We start from the raw sequence: 24,615 nt of genomic DNA on the forward strand, positions 1-24,615 counted from the left end.
ATGATGGAACAAATGCAGAGATGTTTAGTGTATGCAATTTTCCTTGATTATTACTTTAATACTTGTTCTTGAATATTTGTTACAAACCTCTTAATTGTTGTGAACTTGTTTATGTTTGAACAACTAAGATAGCTAATGATGAGAAAAGTTGGCAATGTAAATAAATTACAGTATTTCCATATGAAATTCCAATTACCTCAATTTAGAACATATTTTTAAGGTGTAACTGGTCTAACAACTTGTAGCAAGAATAATAAACCCATTACTCACAGCTCAACAAACTTTTGTGTTTCAAAAACCTTGGAACATTGTGTCAGTTGTCAATCGAACTCGCTGCAAGGAGTTAGGACTAGAACTTAATGCAAATGCCTTTCTAAATGAAATATTAACCAATAAGCTCAGAACAATGAAGCTGTAGAGTTGTATACCGAGTAGCAATATTTACATTGGAATCACAACCCTGCATATGCTGGAACCTGGAGTAACAATGTGCTGGATGAATTCGATGTGTCTTTCAGAATCTAGTGACAAGGGTGTGCAGGGAAGGAATTGTCGATTATTTTGGGTTGAAACCTTGCATCAGGACTAAGTTTTCAATTCTTTTTAATCTTTTTTTTCCTTCCTCTTTCTCCCTCCCATCTGATTTGATTTTCTGTTTATAAATTCTAAGTCTCATGTTAAAAATCCCATCTGTCACCAAGCATGAGATGCCCCTTGCCACCTCATACTTGCAATAGTTTGTTGTGCTGAAAGATGGGAGCAATATCTATTGATGACTTGGCTCAAGAGTCACATTTCTAACAAAATTTCTTCCATTTCAGATATTTTCACTGGGGCTGCTGATCTTACTTAAAAATTCTGGTGGTAACATTGAAGTAAGCAGACTTTCATCAAGTTTTATGTCAACTTTTGTGATGCGTTCTGTGTCTAATGTAATTTTATTCTGATTTAACCTTTTTCCAAAGAATTCTAGATCATGTCTAAATTCTTCTTGGGAATTGTTCTTCCTTATGTTGCCTCTGCTCTTTTTCCAGTGACTTTGTGCCCTCTGATTCTTGACTCTGCCAATGGAATAGTCTTTTTTTTACTCCATTGGGCCCTATGACATTGAATATCCATAGTTCACCTTTCAACCTCCTAGGAAGAGCAATGTAATCAGTTCCATTCCTAGCTCTTTCATGGGATCCTTGGACTTTTGATCAATCTCTTTCAAAAGAAACTAAATCTGATTCCATCACCTCTTTGGGTAGTAGTTTCCTCTTGTATATATGTGCAGGCAATAGAAGACATCCAGTTTGTCAGGAGTTCAGTAATCACTTGTGTCTGGTCTATTGGCTTTGAAAAGTCATCTCCTTTCCTGAAGTATTTATTGTTAGTTTTCCCAGTTGTTACAATTGGAGTTTAGTATAGATGTGAAAATTGCTGAAAAATGTAAATACTGAAGTAAAAGGCAGTTTTGTCCCAGTTAAATGGTATGAGTGCACCAGTTAAATGGAAAAAGACCGTATGTCATGTGAAATATAATTGAGATTTTGATCTTTAAATGTGTGCTTAGAATAACTGTGGCAGATGACACGTGGAAAGGATTTAAAGCACATGCTTTATTTAAGGTTTGAGTTGTTTGAAAGGGTTTGAGATTGAGGACATCAGAAGGTGCTTGTTTATCTGTATGATGAATGTTGTAAAAGTATCAAGGACCTGTAATACATGTGCTAATAGTTTTGGCACTGTCTTTGATGCTGTGGTATAGTTCAGTGGTCCCCAACCACCGGGCCTCAAAGCATGTGCAATCGGGCCATGAGGAAACGATATGAGTCAGCTGCACCTTTCCTCATTCCCTGTCACGCACTGTTGAACTTGAGCGTAAGGTTGCCAACTGTCCCGAGTTTGCCGGGACATCCTGTATATTGGGCTAAATTGGTTTCTCCCGTATTTCCCCGCTAAGGTAGAGCGTTCCTATGAAACCTTTCGTGTTGAAATGGCGTGAAGCAATTACCATTAATTTATATGGGAAAAATTTTTGAGCATAACCAGACCCAAAAAATAACCTAACAAATTATACCAAATAACACATAAAACTGAAAATAAATAACACTGACATATAGTAAAAGCAGGAATGATATGATAAATACACAGCCTATATAAAATAGAAATAATGTATGTGCAGTGTAGTCGGGAAGATGAAGGCAAAACTGATTGGTGGGGGGGAAACATCAGCACATGCGCATTCAGGTGCCCACGCAAGGCTTCATGGTCATGGTAGTCTCCTGGGGCAAAGTATTCCGGGAGTTCATGAAGCCTTGGATGTAGATGATCACATTTTTAAAACAAATCTTGTATTTCCCTGCCAGTTAAGGTTGATTTATACTTGTGCGTGCGAAGTTGTGTCTGCGTCACTCTGCAATTCACCGCCAAAACGCTAGTTGGCGGTGGGGTTTCTCTGCCACTGTGTTGAGTTTCTTCATGAGAGACATGGACGAAGAGATGCATTTCAAATATTTTCGGATGTCGACAGGTAGATTTGTTGAATTGGTTCATTGTCTCCAACCATTTATTTCGCATCAGTGTCCAGACATGGGGGAGAAAAGTAAGCGGAAATGCAATGCTACCAAACGGACCAATCACTGTTGTTGCGGTCTGTGTCGCCACGACATGTGAGTTACATTTTTGGGGAGGTGCACATCACCCTACAGCATAGGATACGCGGTACCTACGACGTACATTTGACACACAAGTATAAATCAGCCTTTAGACCTAATCTAGGTCTTTTAAAATTGTTTTCTAAGTACTTTTAGTCACTCCAGTTCTATGTAATTTTGTACAGGTATGAGTTGATTACTGTTTTATTGTACATTTTAGAACAACACTGGCTCAGAAATATTTGGAACTCTAAAGTTGTTTTGCCAATTTAAACTTCAGCAAGACTGTTTTGCAGAGTGGGTGCAGCTGAAGGTTTTTGTGTGGTTAGCTAATGCCAAGTTTTGAAACCTGGCAACTAGTTTTAAATAAAAGAACTGTCTTGACAATAAATGAAAAGATTTTTCCCATCATTTTACCAATGTATCTTTTGAGTGTTCCTATACCTTCTCCCTCCTAACCTTATTTCCACTGGAAATTTCTCCTGAAGTATCTATATTTATTGTTTTGTGTAATAGTCAAAATCCAAGGCCTATCTATTGTGTTTATTTATTTTAGTGCAACAATTCACATATTAGTATATACATTTGGGTGGCTATAAAAGCTACAACTGGAATTGCAGTAATCCTGTAAGTTTGCTTTAGGAAACTTGTTCCTTGACAGATTTTTGGTAGTGTTTTATCCTATTTACTGTTGTTTAAAGATGCACATCAAACTTATTACACTGAGTAAATACTTCTGTAACAAAGTATTTCTAAATTTTCATTTAATATTTCAATAACTTTCCTAGACAGGTGTAATTTGGAGAAGATAAATTATAACAACTTGTACTGAATACATGAAGGAAAATATTGTTTTTTCCTCATTTATTCCAGGGATAAGGACATCACATGCCCAACCAGCACTTAATTTTCCATCCCTAATTGCTGTCGAGAAATTGATGGTGAACTGCTGTAGACGTTGAGGTATGACTATACCTGCAATGCTGTTAGGGAGGAAGTTCCAGGATTTTGGCTTGACAATGGTCTAGTGTGAGCTTCAGCAAACAGAAGTCTTGTTGAAACCTGCAGCTTTCTCAATCTAATATCATGCATATCTTTTAGGTTTAGTTTTGAGCAAGTAAACAGCTATAGCAGAGTAAAATGTGCATCTTACCAAACTTCATTTTCAGTCCAACAAAAAATAACATTAAGCAAGGATTTCAAGTACAAGTAAATACTTAATGCTTGCATGTGGAATTTATTGAGCAATAAAATAATATCCAACGCTAAAATGAAGTTGGGGTTAAAGTTTCAATGGGTGGTGAGATTCTTGTCACGTAAAATAAAGGATCAGACTGATCTCTTGATGCAAAACTGTTGCTGTAAATGTTTCAGGCACAGCAAATTGACCCCAGTACTTGTGTGTGAAAAGCTTACCGTGCACGATTACAAATTAGAAGCAGGAGTGGATTGTCTTGAGCCTGCTGTGCATTTGGTAAAGTCATGGCTAGGCTAATCTAATTTAATCTCAGATGCAATAGTTATTTATCCTCATTGCTCAAATTTCTATCTAATATATATTTCCACTACCCTTTTGAGGAAGGTTCCAGACTTGTGATCCTTTTAAGTAAAGAAAATTTGCCTCATTTCTGCTGCTTTAAATGAGTAACCTTGTCACCCTTCATCTCTAACCCCCCCCATTTAAAACAGTGATCCCTATTCACGTTTCCAAACCTCAGCAGATATGTCTATTCTCTAACTTTTTTCATTAGAAAGATCACTTGTTACTTGTCTAAATCTGAACTTCTGAGTGCATTAACATCCTTGAGTAATGAGGTCAGTACTATATACATGCTTGTGTTCTTTCTGTGTCTCTCAAGTTGTCATCAATGCCCAATATACCATGATGCACCATAAAGCATTAGTTTTGCATTTTATTCCTCTGGGGATAACTGATAACTTTCTCTTCCTGTATACCAGGCTTTGTGATTCATGGCCATGGCATGCAAGTCTATCTTCCTTCGTTTAGAAAACTGCACTTGATTTTTTTTTCCCCTTCCAGACTGGCAGTTTCAGTCTGGAATACGTTGTGCTGCACTTGCGAGGTCTTGGCCTATACATTTTACCTTCTGTAGCCTCTTTCTGTCCTCACAATTTATTTTCCCAACTATTTTTGTGTCTCAAGCAAGTAATGGAAGAGATTCTGTAGAAGCTGGAAATCTTGCAACACTCACATGAACATAGAACAGTACAGCACAGTACAGGTCCTTCAGCCCACAATGTTATGCCGACCCTTAAACCCTGCCTCTCATATAACCCCCACCTTAAATTCCTCCATATACCTGTCTAGTAGTCTCTGAAATTTAACTAGTATATCTGCCTCCCCCACTGACTCAGGCAGTGCATTCCACGCACCAACCACTCTCTTGAGTGAAAAACCTTCCTCTAATATCCCCCTTGAACTTCCCACCCCTTACCTTAAAGCCATGTCCTCTTGTATTGAGCAGTGGTGCCCTGGGGAAAAGGCACTGGGCTGTCCACTCTATCTATTCCTCTTAATACCTTGTATACCACAAGATATAGGAGCAGAAGCATAGAAACATAGAAAGCCTACAGCACAATACAGGCCCTTCGGCCCACAAAGTTATGCTAAACATGTCCCTACCTTAGAAACTACTAGGCTTACCTATAGCCCTCTATTTTTCTAAGCTCCATGTACCTATCCAAAAGTCTCTTAAAAGACCCTATTGTATCCGCTTCCACCACCCTTGCCGGCAGCCAGGGCCAGACTTTAGGCAGGCCTAGGCTGGGCTGCAGCTCAGCGGCCCAAGCTGCAGAGGGGCCCAAAATAGGTAGCTATCATCATGGCAGACAAAAAAAGTACGCAAGTGGAGCACAGAAAAGAAAAAAGAAACGAAAAAGACCATAAGAAAGACGCATTAAAAAAGACATTGAAATTGACAGAATTTTTTAAACCTGTTCTCGATGATGCTGCAGTACCATTGCTGTTGTCACAGTCTGAGACTGGTGGACAAATGGAGACCTGTTCAACAGCTAGCGCTAGCACCAGCGTAAACACAGGACCACCGTCCTGACACAGTCAGCAGCTAACGTTGAAGAGGCAGAGAGCATGACTTTGGGATTCCCGACCACAGAGGCCTCCGAACAACCAAGTCGGGCCGCCATTAATGTTAACGTTACCGCTACTGAGGATCCTCACAGCACTGATCCTGCTCGCTGGGGAAGGGAAACGTTAGAAGATTCAGTCCAAGCGTACTGGGCTAAGAAAGGGCCGGAGTCCTGCCAGAATAAGGATGTGGATATCAAAGCTTTGGAACGAGTATACAAACAGCAGAGATGTTTTTTCTCCAAATTTCACTTCAAACGCAAGCTCGTAAATGGGCAATGGCTCTTATATTCCCCTTCCACCAGCTGTGTGTCATGTTTTGCATGCCGCATCTTCAGTGATAGTAACTGTCAGTCCATCTTCGAAACTGGCTTTAGCAACTGGAAACATGCCGCTGAGCGCATAGGAGAACATGAAAATAGCAAACACCGCAGGAAAACGATACTGACCTACGTTACACTAGCGTTTGACAGCGGAAGAATAGATACAGAACTGCAGAAACAGTTCCAGTCAGAGTGTCTACTGGACCGACGTATTGAGAAGAGTATTGGTGGTTGTGAAGTTTTTGGTTGAGAGGGGACTGGCTATCCGAGGCTCCAGTGACATATTTGGCAGGCCTGATAACGGCAACTACATAGGCTCAGATCCACTGGGACAGGACAGGCTGAGTCATCTTACTCTGATGTCACTTGAAAGTGATCTTGTTTGAAACTGGATTTTAGTGATTTGATCAAGGACTTTGCTGCGAAGAAATCCGGAAGAGCTAGGCTTTAATTTTGAAAAACAAGCATCTGGCTTTGTAAGTATCTAGGCTTGTGTGTCAGTGCTGTTCCTGTTTTTGTGGCAATAGGCTAATAGTTGACTGTTTACAAACTTAGTAAGTAATAAGTGGTCTTTACTCTGCAAGCCACACAGTACAGCAATAGGTTAGTATGTGCTAGATCTCATTTTTCAGAAAGATTGTTGGAGTATTGTCAAGTTTCCTAGTTTGCCATAGTGCCATCTCTCTTGGCCTTTTTGTCTCTCATTTCCATTTTACTTTCTCAGAACACACGGTTGAGAAAAATACCTAGATAAAAATGCTTTGGCATTGTTTGCGAAATAAGTCCTATGGTATGTACAGCAATAGTTAAATAAAGATTTAAGACTTGGTACATCATATTAAGTCTCCCTCATAACTTTACAAAGCCAACTAAGCCTAGGTCAATTTTTGAGTGCTTTCGATGCTATCCTTCAAACTAAGAATCTGCATTACTTTCTGCCCTCCCTCTTGAGGCCTGTAAGCTTATGGCCTACGTATTGTACTAAACCAATGTCTTGGTCCACAGCTTTGACATTTAGCCCAGTACGACCTTTGCTCTGAGAAATTTAGCAAGTCAGCGTTGATACTGTCTGACTCACTGAGGTTCCTCCCAACATTTTGTGTTGCTTCAGCTTTCTAACAAGCTGCCTTGGTGTATATAAATTCTAATAATCTTTGTAGCGCACATTGACAACTTGAAAAAGATCTGTTTATGTCTATTCAGTTTCTTGTTTGCAAACCAGTCTTCCGCCCACACTACATTTCATCTTGCAGTTAGAGCTTGCATTTTTTTGCCCTGATCTTTTATAGGGCACCTAATAAAATGGCTTCTGAAAATGTGATTTGTTGTATCTTCTGATCTTCATTTGGTGAAGTGTGATTTTTCTTTCCCAGATTGTGTTCACTTTGCTCGATTATGTTGAACATTTCTGAGTAACCTGTTATGCCATCTTTTATCATAATGCATTTACCCTCTGACAATTTTTTTTAAGATTACCAGCTTGATTTCTGCTCATTGTTTGTTTTTAAATAAGAATTACATTTAAAATTTTTCAATTTTGTGGAACTGTATCAAGACAGGAATTTTGGGAAATAATCAAATTATCACTAATTGACTTCTAACACCCTGAAAGTATAGTGCTGTTGGTCCATCTTGTAAAGACCTTCTTGTACGAGGCATGGGCTAAGTGATGAAATATCAAAACATGTGTCCAAATTCTAATTCCTTTCTTGTGCAAAAGTGACACTTATTTTTTGTGTTGTGTGTGGTCACACTCATAACTTGAGAAGTAAATCTCATCATTCCTTCATGGTTCCTACATTTGCATTGGATTCTTAAGAGATTAGTAGTAATTTAAGAAAATATTTATTTACATTACTGGAATTTATTCATTTTAGTAGGTAAGGAAAACAATTTGTGTTCCAGGAAACAATCCAAGAAATACATTTGCTTTGAAATCATTTGGGGGGGGGGGGACCCTAATGGATGCCCATGTCACTGTGTGCATGCTTCTTCCTCCTGATTTCTTCACGAAGCTAATTGCATACAAAGAGAGTCAAATATTCCCCTGTATTAGTTTTCATTTTTCTAATAAGTATGAACTACTGTTTAATAATATTTGAGGATTTAAAAAGCTGTTGGAGAAGTCTAATAGTTAGGGAGAAAATTCTTTGGATTTGTGGATGTATACAACGAGCAATAAATATCAGATTTGGCAAATACTAAAAGTAGTTTAATTATAAACACACCAGTATATAATTAAAGCAACCAGGAAAAAAATTACCATAGATTCAAATATTTAATGTTTACTTCACTGTTCCTTGAAAACCTAATGAATACCTTTTATCTATCCTCCTCGCATGCCATTTATGGCCTAGTGTCAATGCATAATGTGTAGGATGGAAGTGTTTTCAAATTGGGTTTTTTAAAAAAAATGGTAACCAATCTTACACTCTGGCCACTTTAAGTACAAGAGTGGAACCCAATATGGTCTTCTGCTGCTGTTGCTCATCCACTTCAGGGTCCGACGTGTTGTGCATTCTGATGCTCTTTGCTCCACACTGTTGTATCGCATGGTTACTTGAGTTACTATTGCCCCTTCCTGTCTGCTTGAACCAGTCTGGTCATTCTCATTAACAAGGTATTTTCAACCGCAGAACTGCCAGTTGATGTGATTTTTGGGTTTGTTGGGTTTTTTTTTTGCACCATTCTCTAAACTCTAGAGATTGTTGTGTGTGAAAATCTCAGATCAGCAGTTTGAGTTGCTCAAAGCAGCCAGTCTGGCACTAACAATCATTCCACGGTCTGTCACTTAGGTCACATTTATTGGGCATTCTGATGTTTAGTCTGAACAACAACTGAACCTCTTGACCATGTCTGCATGCTTTTATGCATTTTGTTGCTGCCACATGATTGGCAGATTAGATAAGGAGCAGGTGAACTGGTGTGCTGAATGTATATTTTGCCAGCTGTTTTGTGAGCTAGTATGTATCTGAACCCAGCATCAAAGGTTTTCTTAGTGAGGCTCCAGGTGTTTTAACTAAATGTAATGTCACTCACAGTTTTTAATCTTTTCTAGGTGTAGACTGGTATTATGGCATTAAGTTGAATCCAGGTGCAATGTTGGTGATTTGTGGAATCTAAACAATCTTGGGGTTTTGAGTTTTTTTTTTCTGCTCCTTGGCTGATGTTTAAATATCATTAATCTTCAGTATGCCCGAGATCAAAATGACCTCAGGTTTACAGTGTGTAAGGTATATGTACGGTAAGCTCTGGTTTGAACCATGAAAAGAGGACAATGTAGGCCCATCATGGTAATTAGAACTGTATTAAAAAGTATAATTTGTCAATAGAACAGATGTTTGCCAACATTTATATTTCCCTTGAGCTTTTCCCACTCCTATTCCCCATCTTCTTGAGTATCCACATCCCCCGAGAGTTCAATTCAAACTTGTTTATTGTCATTCTTCAATACACAAGTGTAAAGGAGAACAAACTGCCTGTTGTCCTGGATCTGTTGTAAGATTTTTTTTAAAAACCCACAGTAAGCATAAAGAGAACACTTTTTTTAAAAAAATGCAATAAATATAAAATCAGTCCTCTAAAATATTACATCCTATAAAAATCCTGTGCCCAATACATGCTATAAAATCCTGTAAATGTAAATCCATTTACTGTGGTTCATCTTTCAGTATTTTTAAAGTTGTGAGCTATCTACTTTAATCCTACTATCTGGACAATACTCTTTGAAGAACCAGAGCTGTTTTATTTAAGACTAATCTAAATTCTGATTTGTGTTTAAGAATTTCAAACATCATGAGGGGTGATCTCATTGAAACTTACTGAATGGTGAAAGGACTAGGTGGGCCAGATGTGGAGAGGATGTTACCTATGGTGGGGATATCCAGAACTAGAGGGCACAGCCTCAAAATTGAAGGGTGAAATTTTAAAACAGCGGCAAGGAGGATTTTTTTTTGCCAGAGGGTAGTGAATCTGTGGATTGCTTTTCTGTAGACTGCAGTGGAGGCCAAGTCCGTGGGTATGTTTAAGGTGGAAGTTGATAGTTTCCTGATTGGTTAGGGCATCAAAGGATTTGGCGAGAAGGCGGGTGTATGATGTTAAGTGGGATCTGGGATGTTGATGGAATGGTGGAGCAGACTCAAATGGATTGAGTGGCCTAATTCTGGTTCGATGTCCTATGAGAGTCCTTCTAAAGAGAGACCAAAGCATATCAGCAAGTAAACATAGAACATAGAATAGTACAGCACAGTACAGGCCCTTCGGCCCACAGTGTTGTGCCGACCCTCAAACCCTGCCTCCCATATAACCCCCCACCTTAAATTCCTCCATATACCTGTCTAGTAGTCTCTTAAACTTCTCCAGTATATCTGCCTCCACCACTGACTCAGGCAGTGCATTCCACGCACCAACACTCTGAGTAAAAAAAACCTTCCTCTAATATCCCCCTTGAACTTCCCACCCCTTACCTTAAAGCCATGTCCTCTTGTATTGAGCAGTGGTGCCCTGGGGAAGAAGCGCTGGCTATCCACTCGATCTATTCCTCTTATTATCTTGTACACCTCTATCATGTCTCCTCTCATCATCCTCCTCTCCAAAGAGTAAAGCCCTAGCTCCCTTAATCTCTGTAAATGCTGTACTTGATCTGACAGTGTTTGCTGTTGGATATGTGTTTTATGCCTTTAGTATGTGTGTACAGAATGCGACCCAGAAGGACAACTCTTAGAGCTGTATTCTGTATGCATACTTGAGTCTTTGAGTATGACACATGTTCCAGTATGATGTGAACAGCATTTGCTCTAGCATTGAATAGACATTATGCACCTATCAGTTTGTTATTCCTTTTGTTTTGTTTCATCATTCAATCTGAGGACAGTGTCCCATATAAAACAATCTCTAGTGTTGAATGGGGAGGGGGCAATGAATTAGTTGCTTTTGTATTGAATAATTGGTGGGAGAGAACTAAATTCAATTTTATGTCCATATTTTCACCTTGCCCTTTAGGAAGTCGCTAGATCGAATGGGAAGGGTTTCGGCTGGAAACATCAACTGTACTGTTTTGCTAGCTGCTGCCTGGCCTGCTGAGTTCCTCCCACATTGTGCGTGCGCATGTGTTGTTAGATGGAATGGGAAGGCCAAGATCTTGTCGTCTTCTGAGCCTAGGTGACTGCAGCCAATTCAGTGTTTCCCCTTTTAGTCCTGACTGAGATGGACTATCTTACCATTGAACCTGAGGCACTTTATTTGCAAGCTACCTTCATTGATTCCGCCATCTGTGTGAATTATGTGAAAAGTACAAAGGCAGCTAATACTTACATTAAGATCATCAGTTGGCATGAACTGTAATTAGAAATTGTTACTTTCAAACTTTTTTGTAAGAGAAGTATCTTTGGAACTTTAAATGTTTTTTTTAAAAAGCCATATAAAGTAATTTATAGCACTGAAAAAACAGCAGTTGGCCCATATCCATGCTTTCTGAAATGGAATTTGGGTCTTACAATGTACTTCAATTCAGTTGATTGTTTCTGCATTTCTCTGAATTGTTTATTTATGTTTTTGCATATCAACATACATAAATATATGAAGATCCTTTATTATTAGCAGAAATTTTCTCAACTCTTTGAGAAGTTGCATTTGGGGGAATGGATGAGACCCAGTTGCACATTGGAACCTTTTTGAACCCAACAAGAACCGTTGCATTGCGCAAGTGCAGAGGAAAGCAGGACAGATGGAGAAATGAGTAACTGTTGTTCCTGACAATTTCGTGGAAGAGGGGAGAATTTCGGTAGGCCTCAGTATGATCACTTGAAATTGGCATAAAGGGGCATGAGGTTGCACATGAATTGATAATTTTTTTTTGCGTGTAAGTGAATGGGGTTAAGGAAGCATCTGCCCAGTTATGGAATATACAATGAGTCTTTCAAAGCTTCAGTTTTGATCAGCTGGACAGCCCTGCCTTCTATGCAAACTTGCACGTCACTTCGTCTGATCTGTGTGCCATAAAGTCCAAGAGATGCAGCATGGAAATGGCCTTTGCCTATGATGCCATGACAACCATCAAGCACCTGATTGTATGGATGCTACCTGACCTGCTGAGTTCCTCCAACATTTTGCGTATCTATTGGTATCTATAGGTATCAGTATACAGGTATTTCTTGTACAAGTGACTTGTGCTATTACACCATTGATTCTTTAAGGTACAAGTTCTCAATGTTTATAATTTCTATACCCTAAAGCAGGACAATCTCTGTCCCTGGTGCATTTTGTACTTCCTCTCACGGTCACAATCCTCAGTGCACTCGTACTCCAATACAACTGCTTATTGTCAATTGTATTTGTTATGTTCAATTGCTGGCTGAAATCTTTCAGGCACTGGCATTCTAAAAGTATATTAGTATCAAAGGTGGTTTCTAAACAGCTCCTTGTTTCCCCCCCCTCCCCCCCCATTATTCATCTTTTTCCACCAACCCCTCCTATGTCATTTTCCTTATGACATAGTTTCAGTGTGCTGAATGACCTCTCAAGCTGACTCTGGGAGTAATCTCACCAACCACACCTTTATTTCCATGAAAACTATTGTCATCTATTGAAACGAGAGAATACTTGAAACAGGAGACTCGTGTTGTTGCAATTCATGTGGATGAGGGGAAATTTACAGTAACCAATTAACCTAGCAACTGGTATGTCTTGGGAAATGGGAGGGAGAAAGCTGAGGCATCTAGGAGGAACTTGTGTGGTCACTGGGAGATCATGTGTACTCCACGAAGATTGCACTGGAAATCAAAATCGTGCCTAGGTCTCTGGAGCTGTGAGACAGCACTTTACCACTGTGACTGTCTGGCTGTCTTGCTCTCTCTCCCATCTGCTAATCTTTCAGTTGCCTTCAATATTGTTTACTTAAAAATGCTCTAACAATGTGCCTCCAGGCTGCAACTCCACTATCCACCCCCAGATCATCACAACTATGCAAGACTTTTTTTTAAATCCCCTGTAACAGAAGGGGATAACCAAAAAGCACAACAGGAAGTTAACTCATCAGGAAATGTACCCCGTGTGCTGGATTATTAATAATGTGTATATGTTCATCAGAAAAAAATCAAGCAATTCTTGCCAGCTAGAAAATGGAGACTATTCTCACAAAACTGCAATAATAATGAACATATACAGATTTTTGTTTTCAATAACACTATTGTAAAATTAACCTTGTATGTTCACTTCCTGTGACTGGTGATAAAACATACTTTACCCTATGCAGTGCTTTCTGCTGAACTATTTGCACACCCCCACTGAGAATGGTTTTGGTAACCTTGAGCTTTTGAGTAAATTAGTGATAATACTCCACAGTACCCAGTGTGTATATACCAGCGTTGTTTTACTGTTGTTAAAAAGCTTGATAGGGTTCATTTATTTTGTTTAAATCCACTGCCTTAAACTGCTTGTCAATAAGCTTCCTTTTGCTCTGTTGGGTTATTGCTTGCACATTAATGTGTTCCTGCTGTTTCTCTGAGGGCCTCTAGTGTCCAAGGTTACAGTATTATTTTGTAAATCCAAATGTTCAGACATTCTATAAATGTACTTAATGTATTAGGATATCTAGTAATTCCCCAGAACAGTTGTGGCCTTGTATTAGGTTTGGAGAATAGTTGAACTAAAAACTTTTTATTATTTCTGTTAAGACTTGTTTTGCAATCTGACTCTTGCTGAATGGATATTATTGGTGATCTTGCCTTAAGAAGCAACTACAAATCCTATTGATCAGTATTAATGATTCTGAGAGAAGCAGGTTGTCCTACCTCACCCTTGGAAACTCTCGCCATAGAAGTATACAAGAAAGATAGTTTCAGAAAATACTCTGTAGTTGTTGAAAGAGTAATAGATATAAAGTGCAGTATTTATAAATAATAAACTGGCTTTGTCATTTAGTTATAATTCTACATTTTTTTTCCTCCAGTCGGGACATCGAAAACAAGGAGACACTCAAAGGGTTAACAAAGATGGATGACCGCCCGGAAGAGCGCACAATTAGGGAAAAGCTGAAGGTGACTTGCATGCCAGCCTGGAAGCATGAATGGTTAGAAAGAAGGAACAGACGAGGACCTGTAGTAAGTACAGTGATATATCTTGCAAAGGAATGTTTTTTTGAGCAAGAGAGTTTTGGCAGAGACAGTTTCTGCATTATTCTATGAAAAGTGCAAATGATTAAAAGGAGGAAGGGATACAAATTAAAATTAGGAATGCATTTTGTAAGGAAGGGAGATGGGACTTGACTAATATCAAAATGTAAGCTTTCATCCACACTTAAAATCCCATAATTTCAAGTTTTAATTTTCAAATGCTTGTATTTCAGTTTCTGCCTTTTATTCTTGTGCAGACCCAAACTCACTCACTTTCTGAAACATGATTTAAACAAAAATAATTATAATCGTACTTTTATTTCCTGCTTTACTCTGAGAATTCTTCAGTCTGAAAGATATTTGGTATGACATCAACTTTAATGCTGCTGGCTCTTGTAATTAATATCAGATTAAAAGTAGCATTAAATTGGGGTAAATGAGGTGTTGAGTCCACAGACTAAGTCCCAGGTGCGCTCCTTTAGACACTGGTTGCATTGCAGGTATAAACTTAAAGCCTTATCTCAGTGCCCTCTACTGTTATTTTAGGTACTTGTCCTAGTTTTCTTTGAAATAGGCACAGATGTTTCCCTTTCCTTTTAGTATATAAATTGTGTGTACATGTACATAATTATTATAATGTCATGCAGATTATTACCAAATTATTAAAATTAATTTGCTTTTAATTTTGTAGTCCAGGATAGTTCTATGTCATGCCTACATGCACTTGGTGGAAATTGCAAATGACTTACTAAATTTAATTTAAACGTTTTTTTCTTTTATAGCCCAGTTCACTGGAAAAAAATTAACTAGGGTCACTTTTGTTTTTCTTGCAGATTGTGAAGCCAATTCCAGTGAAAGCAGATGGGACAGAGTTTGGAAAGCAAGCATCTGACTGTCAAACAAATGCAAATGTCTCTCCACAAATGCAGCCAAGAAGGCGCAGTCCTTCCCCCAGTAGTTCATCATCATCAGCCACATCATCGTCATCTTCAAAATGTGTTGCAAAGTCCGAATCTCCTGGTGTAAGGAGAAAAAGAATATCACCAGTTCCTGTAAGTGCATGGAAAAAAAATTCTGACTTTCCTGACCACAGTGAAATGGTACTTAAATGTACAAGTGTCTAAAATCAAATTACCAACAGTCAAATACTGAATAATGTGGCATAACTTTATCTAAATTAGCCTCCAAATTCATAATGTATGAGCTAACCATCTTCGGATGGCCAAATTCTATCACAGTTTCAACACTCAAGGCTGACTTTAAAGGAGCTAATATTTCGAGGGCTGAGTTTTAATCTTCTTCCAGCTGACTAAAATTTTAAAGTGTTGCGGCTTTCTCGGGTGCATGAGAATTTTCTGAGATGTGCAAGAAAATTAATGAGTCTGCTTGATGAGTTAGAACTGACATTTTCCATGGACAACATTGTAATATTAGGAACTAATTCAGAAATATGCTCAAACACGAGGAATTCTGCAGATGCTGGAAATTCAAGCAACACACATCAAAGTTGCTGGTGAACGCACCTACGCTCTGTCCGCCAGAGAAAGCAGGATCTCCCAGTGGCCACACATTTTAATTCCACGTCCCATTCCCATTCTGATATGTCTATCCACGGCCTCCTCTACTGTAAAGATGAAGCCACACTCAGGTTGGAGGAACAACACCTTATATTCAGTCTGGGTAGCCTCCAACCTGATGGCATGAACAATGACTTCTCTAACTTCTGCTAATGGCCCACCTCCCCCTCGTACCCCATCTGATATTTATTTATATACACATATTCCCTCTCCCCCCCCCTCCCCCCTCTCTCCTTTTTGTCCCTCTTCCCCCTCTCTCCTTTTTGTCCCTCTTCCCCCTCTCTCCTTTTTGTCCCTCTTCCCCCTCTCTCCTTTTTGTCCCTCTGACTATACCCCTTCCCATCCTCTGGTTCCCCTCCTCCACCTTGTCTTTCTCCCCAGACCTCCTGTCCCATGATCCTCCTATATCCCCTTTGCCAATCACCTCTCCAGCTCTTGGCTCCATCCCTCCCCCTCCTGTCTTCTCCTATCATTTTGGATATCCCCCTCCCCCTCCTACTTTCAAATCTCTTACTAGCTCTTCCTTCAGTTAGTCCTGACGAAGGGTCTCGGCCTGAAACGTCGACTGTACCTCTTCCTAGAGATGCTGCCTGGCCTGCTGTGTTCACCAGCAACTTTGATGTATGTTGCTCAAAAATATGCTGTTAAGTGTATGATGAAATATTGTTAATTTTTACATTGACAGGGTGAAAATGAATGTCCCTGGGTTTTTAGTCTGATGATATTTTAGAACTGTTCAACTGTGCTAAAGTTGCCTTTTGAAATCAGAATTGCATAGGATGCACAACATGGAATATAAAGCCAAATGACACCCTTGATTTATAGTAGTCCAGTGACCGTTTTTAATCCTTGTGGCAATGTGGTTAACATTGATCAGAATCTGAATTGTTATCATGAAATATGACATGGAATGTGATGTTTTGTGGTAGCAGTAGAGTGGGTGCGTAAAATTACTATAAATTACAAAAGTCAGTCAATAGTACAAAAAAATGAATAACAGTGCTGTCCATGGACTGTTCAAAAATCTGATGAAGGGGAAGAAGCTGTTCCTTAATCATTGAGTAGAAGTCCTACCAATGAAATATGTATGCTATTAATGTACTTTATTTTATTCAGGATTCCATGATGCATTTTGACAGGGTCGGGGGGGATGTGGAAGTACACACATAAAATTAGGAGTGAACCACTTGGCCTGCTCCACTCTTTAGTATGATCATTGGTGAACTGATTACAACTCAGCTCTGTTTCCATCTACTCCCACTAGCCTTTCACCACCTTATTGACAAAATTCTCTGCTCTCTTAAAATACTCAAAAGATTCAGCTTCCTCCACCCTTTGAGGAATTGAGTTCCAAAGGCTAAAGAAAACTTGAGCTGTCTATGGTTAAGTGGATAACCTGTTATTTTTATTCAGTGATCCCAAGTTGTAGGTTCTCCCATAAAAGGAAACAGTCGTACAACACAAAAATAGGACTTTCAGCCCAGCTAAGCGATGGGGTGAGTGAAATTATCCCGTCAGATTCGAGGCTCTGATGGTTGAGGGGTTTTAAATGTTCCTGAACCAAGTGGTTTGGGTCCTGAGGCTCCTGTACCACCTTCCTGATGACAGTGAGAAGAAAGCATGACCTGGATGATGTGCATCCTTGTGCTGGATATGCTCAATGATGGGGAGGACTTCACCTGTGATGGACTGAGCTGTATCTCCTACTTCTTGTAGGATTTTCCGTTGAAGGGCATTCATTGGTGTGTCCATACCTTGCTTGCACCAACTGCATGAGTATCAGCTATGTTAATGAAGGACATTGGCTAAAAGGGTCTGAATATGCAACGTTATTTTTATATGGTTTGGCCAAGTTCCATTCAAGTATTGCTTTTTGTATTGTACAAAAGAAAGCTGCAAGTGCTGGATACTGAGTGGAAAATGCTAGAGATGCCCCAGTTGAAAGCTCATCAACCTGAAACATTAATTCTGTTTATTTTTCCATAGATGTTGACTCATTCCTGAGTGTTACCAAAATGTTGGAATGAGTAAGCAAATTCTTCCCAGTATTTTCCATGAACTGCCTGAACTTGGATTATTGTGGGTCTTGATGGGAGAATGATAAAAAAAAAATTCTATTTCTAGCTCGCAACAGTCCTTTTTCTTTTTTTAAAAAAACACTGCTTGTAAATGGTGCTGCAGAAAAGTTAAAATAAACTTCATAGTTGGATATCCTATAATCCTCTTGGAAAATAATAGCAAAACACGTTATACGACTCTAAATTGTTACTCGCTATTCAGAGCAAAGTACTGGTTTTTTTGAACAGCTGGCGAGCTATAAAAATGCTCGGGTTCCTTTGCTTGTACATTTACCTGGTAAGGTAAGCGCCTGTGAAGAACAATTGCTTTTGTAGATACTAAAGAAGAACTCTAAAATCTCGCTGTGGTGGAAGTTTTTCCAATTTTTTTTTCTTATGTAGTTTCAGAACGGACGTGTAACACCACCGAGAAGAGCTCCTTCACCTGATGGCTTCTCACCTTACAGCCCTGAAGAAACGAACCGTAGAGTCAACAAAGTAATGCGGGCTCGCCTATATTTGCTGCAGCAAATAGGGCCAAACTCCTTCCTCATTGGAGGCGATGTTCCTGACAATAAGTACAGGGTCTTTATCGGTCCTCAGGTCAGTTGGAGTACAATTGTTAATATTTTCATTTTCACCTTTAGAAGAAATAACTGAGCATATTCATAGCCCTTCCCTCGGAATGTTTTATAACAGATTTTGGGCTGTTCCAGTTACAATTTTGTAAATTGCTCATGCTTGCTAAAGCATCGTGGCAGTATGAAATATTGTACGTAGATAATTTGCTTATCAAAGCAAAGGTTATTATATTGCATGGCTCTGAATGATATTTTTTACGATGTACATAGTATGGTATTCCTCAAAGTCAGATTTGTATCAACTTTCAAAAAAGGGATATAGTTGGTTGGAAGTTGTACTGAAAGGCTATATTGGCTTGGTTTTGGTAATTGGAAGACATCAAGTTCCACAAAAATTACTGAAGACATAATGACTGTAAAACTTGAATTTGTACTATACCATTTAGTTAAAGCTGCCAAGTTCCTGCTGTTCTTGGTCACACGTTTTATTCAGTTTGGTAAAATTAAATCCTCAGTCCCAACTTGGAGGGTGGAGGGAGAGGAGATCTATATGAAGTAATCATTCTAGGGGAGGATAGCGAGGAAGACATATTGAAGGCTTGAAGATCTTCTGGCAAAAAATTAGCTTTTTACTATTAAATTTAACTTCCTATCCTTGAGCATTTTGCTAATTTGATCTTTTGCAGACTTGCAGTTGTGGACGTGGAACATTCTGCATTCATGTGCTGTTTGTTATGTTACGAGTTTTCCAGTTAGAACCCTCTGATTCATTGTTGTGGAGAAAGACTTTGAAAAATTTTGAGGTAAGTGGAACTTTCAGATTCACTTCTGATTTTTTTGATTGAATTCATAATCTTTAGATTAAATTTGTGGATCAACTTTCATAGCCCCAGAAAATCCCATAGCACTTTCTAGCCAGAAAGAACAATCACTAATTTTGCACAAGGTCCAAGTATCAATGATAAGTGACTGGCTGACTCACAGTTGTGGGATAAATACTGGACAGAACATACTGAACATAGAAACTTGCCTACTCTGCTACAGAACTGTGGTGCAAGATATTTTGTGCTTGGCAATGCAGGCTAGCTAGCTTTTGGAGTGCCACCTCACCTGAAGTGCAAACTTGTATGCTTTGCATTGTTGGTTGTTGCTTTACCTTTCCAGAGATGGATTCTTTTATTTAAAAAAAACACACCGCCAGTGCAGATATTACAGACAGACTTGTTAAACGTTATGGAGTAGTTTAATTACTGGGCAAAAAATGCATTGGGGAAGAAAACAATATTTAGGATGCTGCCACAAGCCAGTTTGGGGGGGGAGGAGGAGGAAGGACTAGGAAAAAACTTGTTTATTGGAAGAGAACTAATAGATGCCAATACTTAATATGGTTGTTTTCATGAACCAGTCAAGGGCTGCTTGATAATGCAGGACATCCGAGTCCACTGACTTAATACTGATCAAAATGAGTAATAGAAATCATCTGTTTTACTGTGTTCTGCTTCACTGTGCCAAAGTAGGCTGTTCCCATGGGAAGCCAATTGATATATAAAATTTTGATAGTGCTTTGGGCCAATAGGAGGTGGATTGGGATTGCTGGAGAAGTAGCAGGAGATCTTATCCTAACACATAAGATATCTTTAGGGAAGGGGGGGCGGTCATAGGTTTTGGCAGTACATGGTAACTGGATCCAGTTTATGAAATGTGAGGGAAAAATTGCCAGACTTGTCGAAGGCCCTGTTGATTACAGTGTATGCACAATCTCTGCTCTGGAAGAAGGAAGTGATGTAGAAAGTAGTTGTCAAGCTTGTGCAATAGGATTGGTTTTAACCAAAATATAATGCAAATTTGTTTTTTTCTTTCAAAAGGTGGAGAGTCTGTTCCAGAAGTACCACAATAGACGGAGCTCCCGTATCAAAGCACCATCACGTAGTACCATACAGAAGTTTGTTTCCCGTATGTCTAACTCGCATATATCTGCTTCATCCAGTACCTCTACATCAAATTCAGAAAACAGGTTGGTATTGGAATGAATAATTTTAAAGGGGTCTGGGGAATGGAATAATTACTTCCAAATTAATTTGTTAGAACAAGAAAAGTTAACCAACTGTATAGTCTTAATTCTTGTTTTGACAGATTAATTTGAAAGCACCTTCTCTTTAGTCCTTTGAATTCTGTTTTTCGTATTGATTCTTGTTTTAAATGCGCTGTTTCATTTCTTGTTTAAATGTGCGCATCTAATCTTTATATTCTGTGAATGAGGAAACGTGAATTAAAATTTAGTTTCTGCTGTTTGGTTGGCATTAAGATTTCTGAGTTAATGAAAGTGGTTTTAATCCAAAAGAAGCACCTAACATTGCCAAGCATGAGAATTGGAAAATTTCAGGAAGTTGCATAGTCACTGACCATACACAGGTTTTTGGATAATAAATTTCTTCATGTTTGAAGCCTAAGTCATAAGACTTTTGACAAGCTCTTCAGCCAAGAGAAGCAGCTTCTCCGCATCTTTAAACATGTCCTTCAATGCAGTTGCCCCTTGTTCTTATAAGCACTGACAGATCAAGGTCTACTCTGCTTTGTCTCCTTGATGGGCAGTTATTTCATTTTGGAAATAAATCAAGTAAACTTGCATGGGTTTCCCCCTCTTTCCCACTCCTCTTCTCTCTCGCTGCCATCTCCAGCACTCCACATTTCTATCTAAGCACACTCCAACTCCTAAGGGTTGTATATTCTTAGTTTGCAGTAATGACTCAAACCAAAGTTGTCCCCAGTGAACTATACGAAGCCCAGTCATTGCTACTTGAAATTAAAAACATGTCCATTCAACACATTCTGTTTCATCCATGTTCTTATAATTTAAAGGAAGTGGAATTTCAGTATTGTTGATTAAATTTTAAATAAAACTTAGGATCTATTGGTATTTGTGTTTATGGAGAAATTTGATAGGAATAGGGAAATTGACTTTTGCATGTGTACATACAGCCTTAATAGACAAGAAGTTTTGGAATTTGATAATTTCGTGAAACTTTAAAGTTGGGATTTTTTCTTCTTTATATAGCTTGAAGGATGAAGAAGAACAGATGTGCCCCATTTGTCTTCTGGATATGTTGGATGAGGAAAGCTTAACAGTGTGTGAAGAAGGCTGCAGGAATAAACTTCATCATCACTGCATGTCAATCTGTAAGTTTATGATTTTCTTCAACTTTAGCTTTTAAGCAGAGTTCAAAGTAAATTTATTACTACATTTGTCACCATGTACAAATCTGAGATATATTTTCTTGCGAGCATCCTCAATAAATCCATAATGGAAACGATAGAGGACTACACCAACTTGGGCATTCAGCCAGTGTGCAATGAACGCCAATATAAAAAGAAAGAAATAATCATAATTAAACAATAAATATTGAGAACCAGGTGAGTCCTTGAAAGTAAGTCCCTAGATTGTGGGAGCATTTCAATGATGAAGTGAAGTTATTCCCTTTGGTTCAAGAGCTTGATGGTTGAGGAGTAATAGCTGTTCCTGAACCTGGTGGTGTGAGTCCTGAGGCTCCTGTTCCACCTTTCTGATAGCAGCAGTGAGAAGAGACCATGTCCTGGGTGGTGTCAATAAACTTGAATATGGCATTGGAGCTGTGCTTAGCTACACAGTCATGAGTATATAGCGAGTAGAGTCGGGAGCTAAGCACTCAGCCTTGTGGTGCACCTTTGCTGATGGAGGCTGTGGAGGAGATTTTGCCAGTCTGAACTGACTGGGAAATGTGACAACTTGAAAACAGAAGTGGGGATATTTTAATCTGGAGCTCAGCAGATTAGCTAATTATTCTGGATTCATTCTGAAATGATGATTTGAATTGGAAACTCATAAAAAGATTTACTGTGGTCTATTTTCTGAATGTATTTAAAAATGTTTTAAAGTAATGGTGCATTGAGTTTGTTGGGCTTTATTCCAGGGGCTGAAGAATGCAGAAGAAACCGGGAGACACTGATCTGTCCTCTTTGTAGAGCCAAGTGGAAGTCCCATGAACTACACAGGTAGTGAAATTTGCTTCATGAATTAGGCTGTTGTTCATATACCTCTAATACTCTCACCTCATTTTAATTCTTGCCTATTTTTGAATCAATTTCCATTGATGGTTTTGTGGCACTCTCTCAAAATTACAACCTCTGATTAAACCTGTGCTGTATTTCCCTCTTGGGTTTCAGGGGAAGTGATGTTAATGTTGAAATTCAGGAGTTCATCAGATCTATTTGTTGTGAAAAGATCACATCTGGGAGTTCAAAATTGCTGCTTGATATTTTTGATGTTTTTTATTAAAATTTTAAAGCTCTTGTATCCATCACCAGATTTTGTGCAGCATAAATTTAAGTTTGGAGGAAAGATAAAGGGAACTGAGGGGCAACTTTTTCCACACATAGGGTGATGGGTATGTGAAATTAACTGCCAGAGGAGGTGGCAGGTTGCAGTTCAATGTTTAAAAGACATATGGTTGGGTACATGGATGGGAAGGGTTTGGAGAGATATGGCCAAACATAAGTAATTGGGACTAACTGAGGTAGGCAATTTGGTCAGCGTAGATGAATTGGGCTGAAGGATTTGTTTCTATACTCCATACTGACTCCACTCTGACTCTGATTTGTCTGCCCACCTCAAAAATGCCTGAAATTTGCATTAGTAGATGACAGCAAAACTATTGGTACATTGATAAATGCGATAACTGACAGTGGAAACCAAACAGACTCTGTAGCCCTCATATTTAGATGGCAATGTAAAGCCGGTGTTAATGGTCTCTGCAGGGTGGAAGTTTGTGGTATTTGCAGATGAAGTTGATACAGAACTGTTACTGATGTTATGTGAATTTAATCTATTTACTCATATTCGTCTTTGCATAAAATAGTGAAAATGACCCTTGATCAGTCAGATGTAACTGAGTTTTTAACAATGTACTAAATAGTTGCTGAGCAACCTCACTCACACAAAATCTCATGTTCTCAGGACATTTCAAAATTCATTATTTTAAATGGAGTTTGATGTATAGATGTTTATGTCCAAATCTTTATTTCACTTTCACCTTCAATTTCATTGGATGAATTTGAAACTGATGTCAGAAATAAATATGTGCACTTGAAAAGAGACCAAGTATTTGTAAAGATCAGGAACAGGTAAGCAGCAGACTGCAAAATCTAAACAGAAAATGGCGCAAACACTCAAAACAGGCAGTATCTGTATAAATGTGCACGGAGTTCAAAGTTTCAGGTCAAAGGTGTCAAAGATTCAATGTACATTTATTATCGAAGTATGTATGTAGTATGCAACCCTGAGATTCATCTTCCCAGAGACAGCTACAAAATAAAATCAATCATGGAACCTGTTTAAGGAAAATCAAACCCAAAAGTTCCCCGCACGTGCAAAACCAAATTGCCCAAGTGACAAAAAAAAAGTGAAAAACACAAAATATTAAACACCCAACCCACAAAGACGTCAAAGGAGTCCAGGCATATTCAGTTCAGTTCAATCTAGTGCTGTGTCATTCGTTATCTGCAGGCTACCCCGATCAAGATCGCAAAAATAGCAGCAAAAAAAGGAAGAACCAAAAATACATCATAACATGAGCTATAGAGTCCAATCCACAAACCATGTTGATTAAATCTTGCCCGAGACCCAGGACTCTGGCACCATTCTTCAACAACATTGAGAGAGAGCGGGAAACCATTCAAACACAGGGACCACCTTCCAGGAGCAGTGAGCAGAGTGACGAGAGTCCGCCGCATGCAGAAACTCTGCTCCAGCAGCAGCGAGAAAGAGGTTGGTAGACGACGCTGAACACCCGCTTGCCTTCCACTCTCGCCTCTGATTGCAATCTTCCTGGACGTTTTTAATTGGTGAGAAATGAAGTCGATAATGGGCTCCAGGCTTCTTGTCTTCGAGGCCGTGCGCTTTGCTCAAAACCTCACCAAACACTCTCAGCGACAGCAAAGTGCCAGATCGCTCAATTGGCCCAAAAACACGCCATCGAAATGTAGATCACAGGTTCCAACAGTAGCAGAACCACACTCGAAAGAAAAAGAAGTGAAAGAAGTAATTGCGTGAACCACCTGAAGGATGTCGCTCTTGATCACTTTGTTCAGTGGCGCTATCTTTTTATGTAGATGATCTTTGATGTTATTTATTAACCATTTCTCTTTCCAGAAATGCCAATTCCCATTTCTGTTTCAAAATTATATCC

General features: G+C 39.0%; 1 protein-coding gene across 1 annotated transcript in view; it reads left to right on the top strand.

Moving 5' to 3' along the window:
* map3k1 (mitogen-activated protein kinase kinase kinase 1, E3 ubiquitin protein ligase) overlaps positions 1-24,615 on the top strand; it is an 87,278-nt gene that overhangs the window by 25,327 nt on the left and 37,336 nt on the right. Inside the window, exons 2-8 of the mRNA XM_072252547.1 lie at positions 14,017-14,167; positions 15,013-15,231; positions 18,216-18,416; positions 19,081-19,197; positions 20,260-20,408; positions 21,450-21,571; positions 22,342-22,423. Coding sequence (XP_072108648.1) covers positions 14,017-14,167; positions 15,013-15,231; positions 18,216-18,416; positions 19,081-19,197; positions 20,260-20,408; positions 21,450-21,571; positions 22,342-22,423 — 1,041 coding nt within the window. The remainder of the gene's footprint in view (positions 1-14,016; positions 14,168-15,012; positions 15,232-18,215; positions 18,417-19,080; positions 19,198-20,259; positions 20,409-21,449; positions 21,572-22,341; positions 22,424-24,615) is intronic.

Source organism: Mobula birostris, chromosome 3 (genome assembly GCF_030028105.1).
Source record: "Mobula birostris isolate sMobBir1 chromosome 3, sMobBir1.hap1, whole genome shotgun sequence".
In the NCBI taxonomy this organism is placed as follows: domain Eukaryota; kingdom Metazoa; phylum Chordata; class Chondrichthyes; order Myliobatiformes; family Myliobatidae; genus Mobula; species Mobula birostris.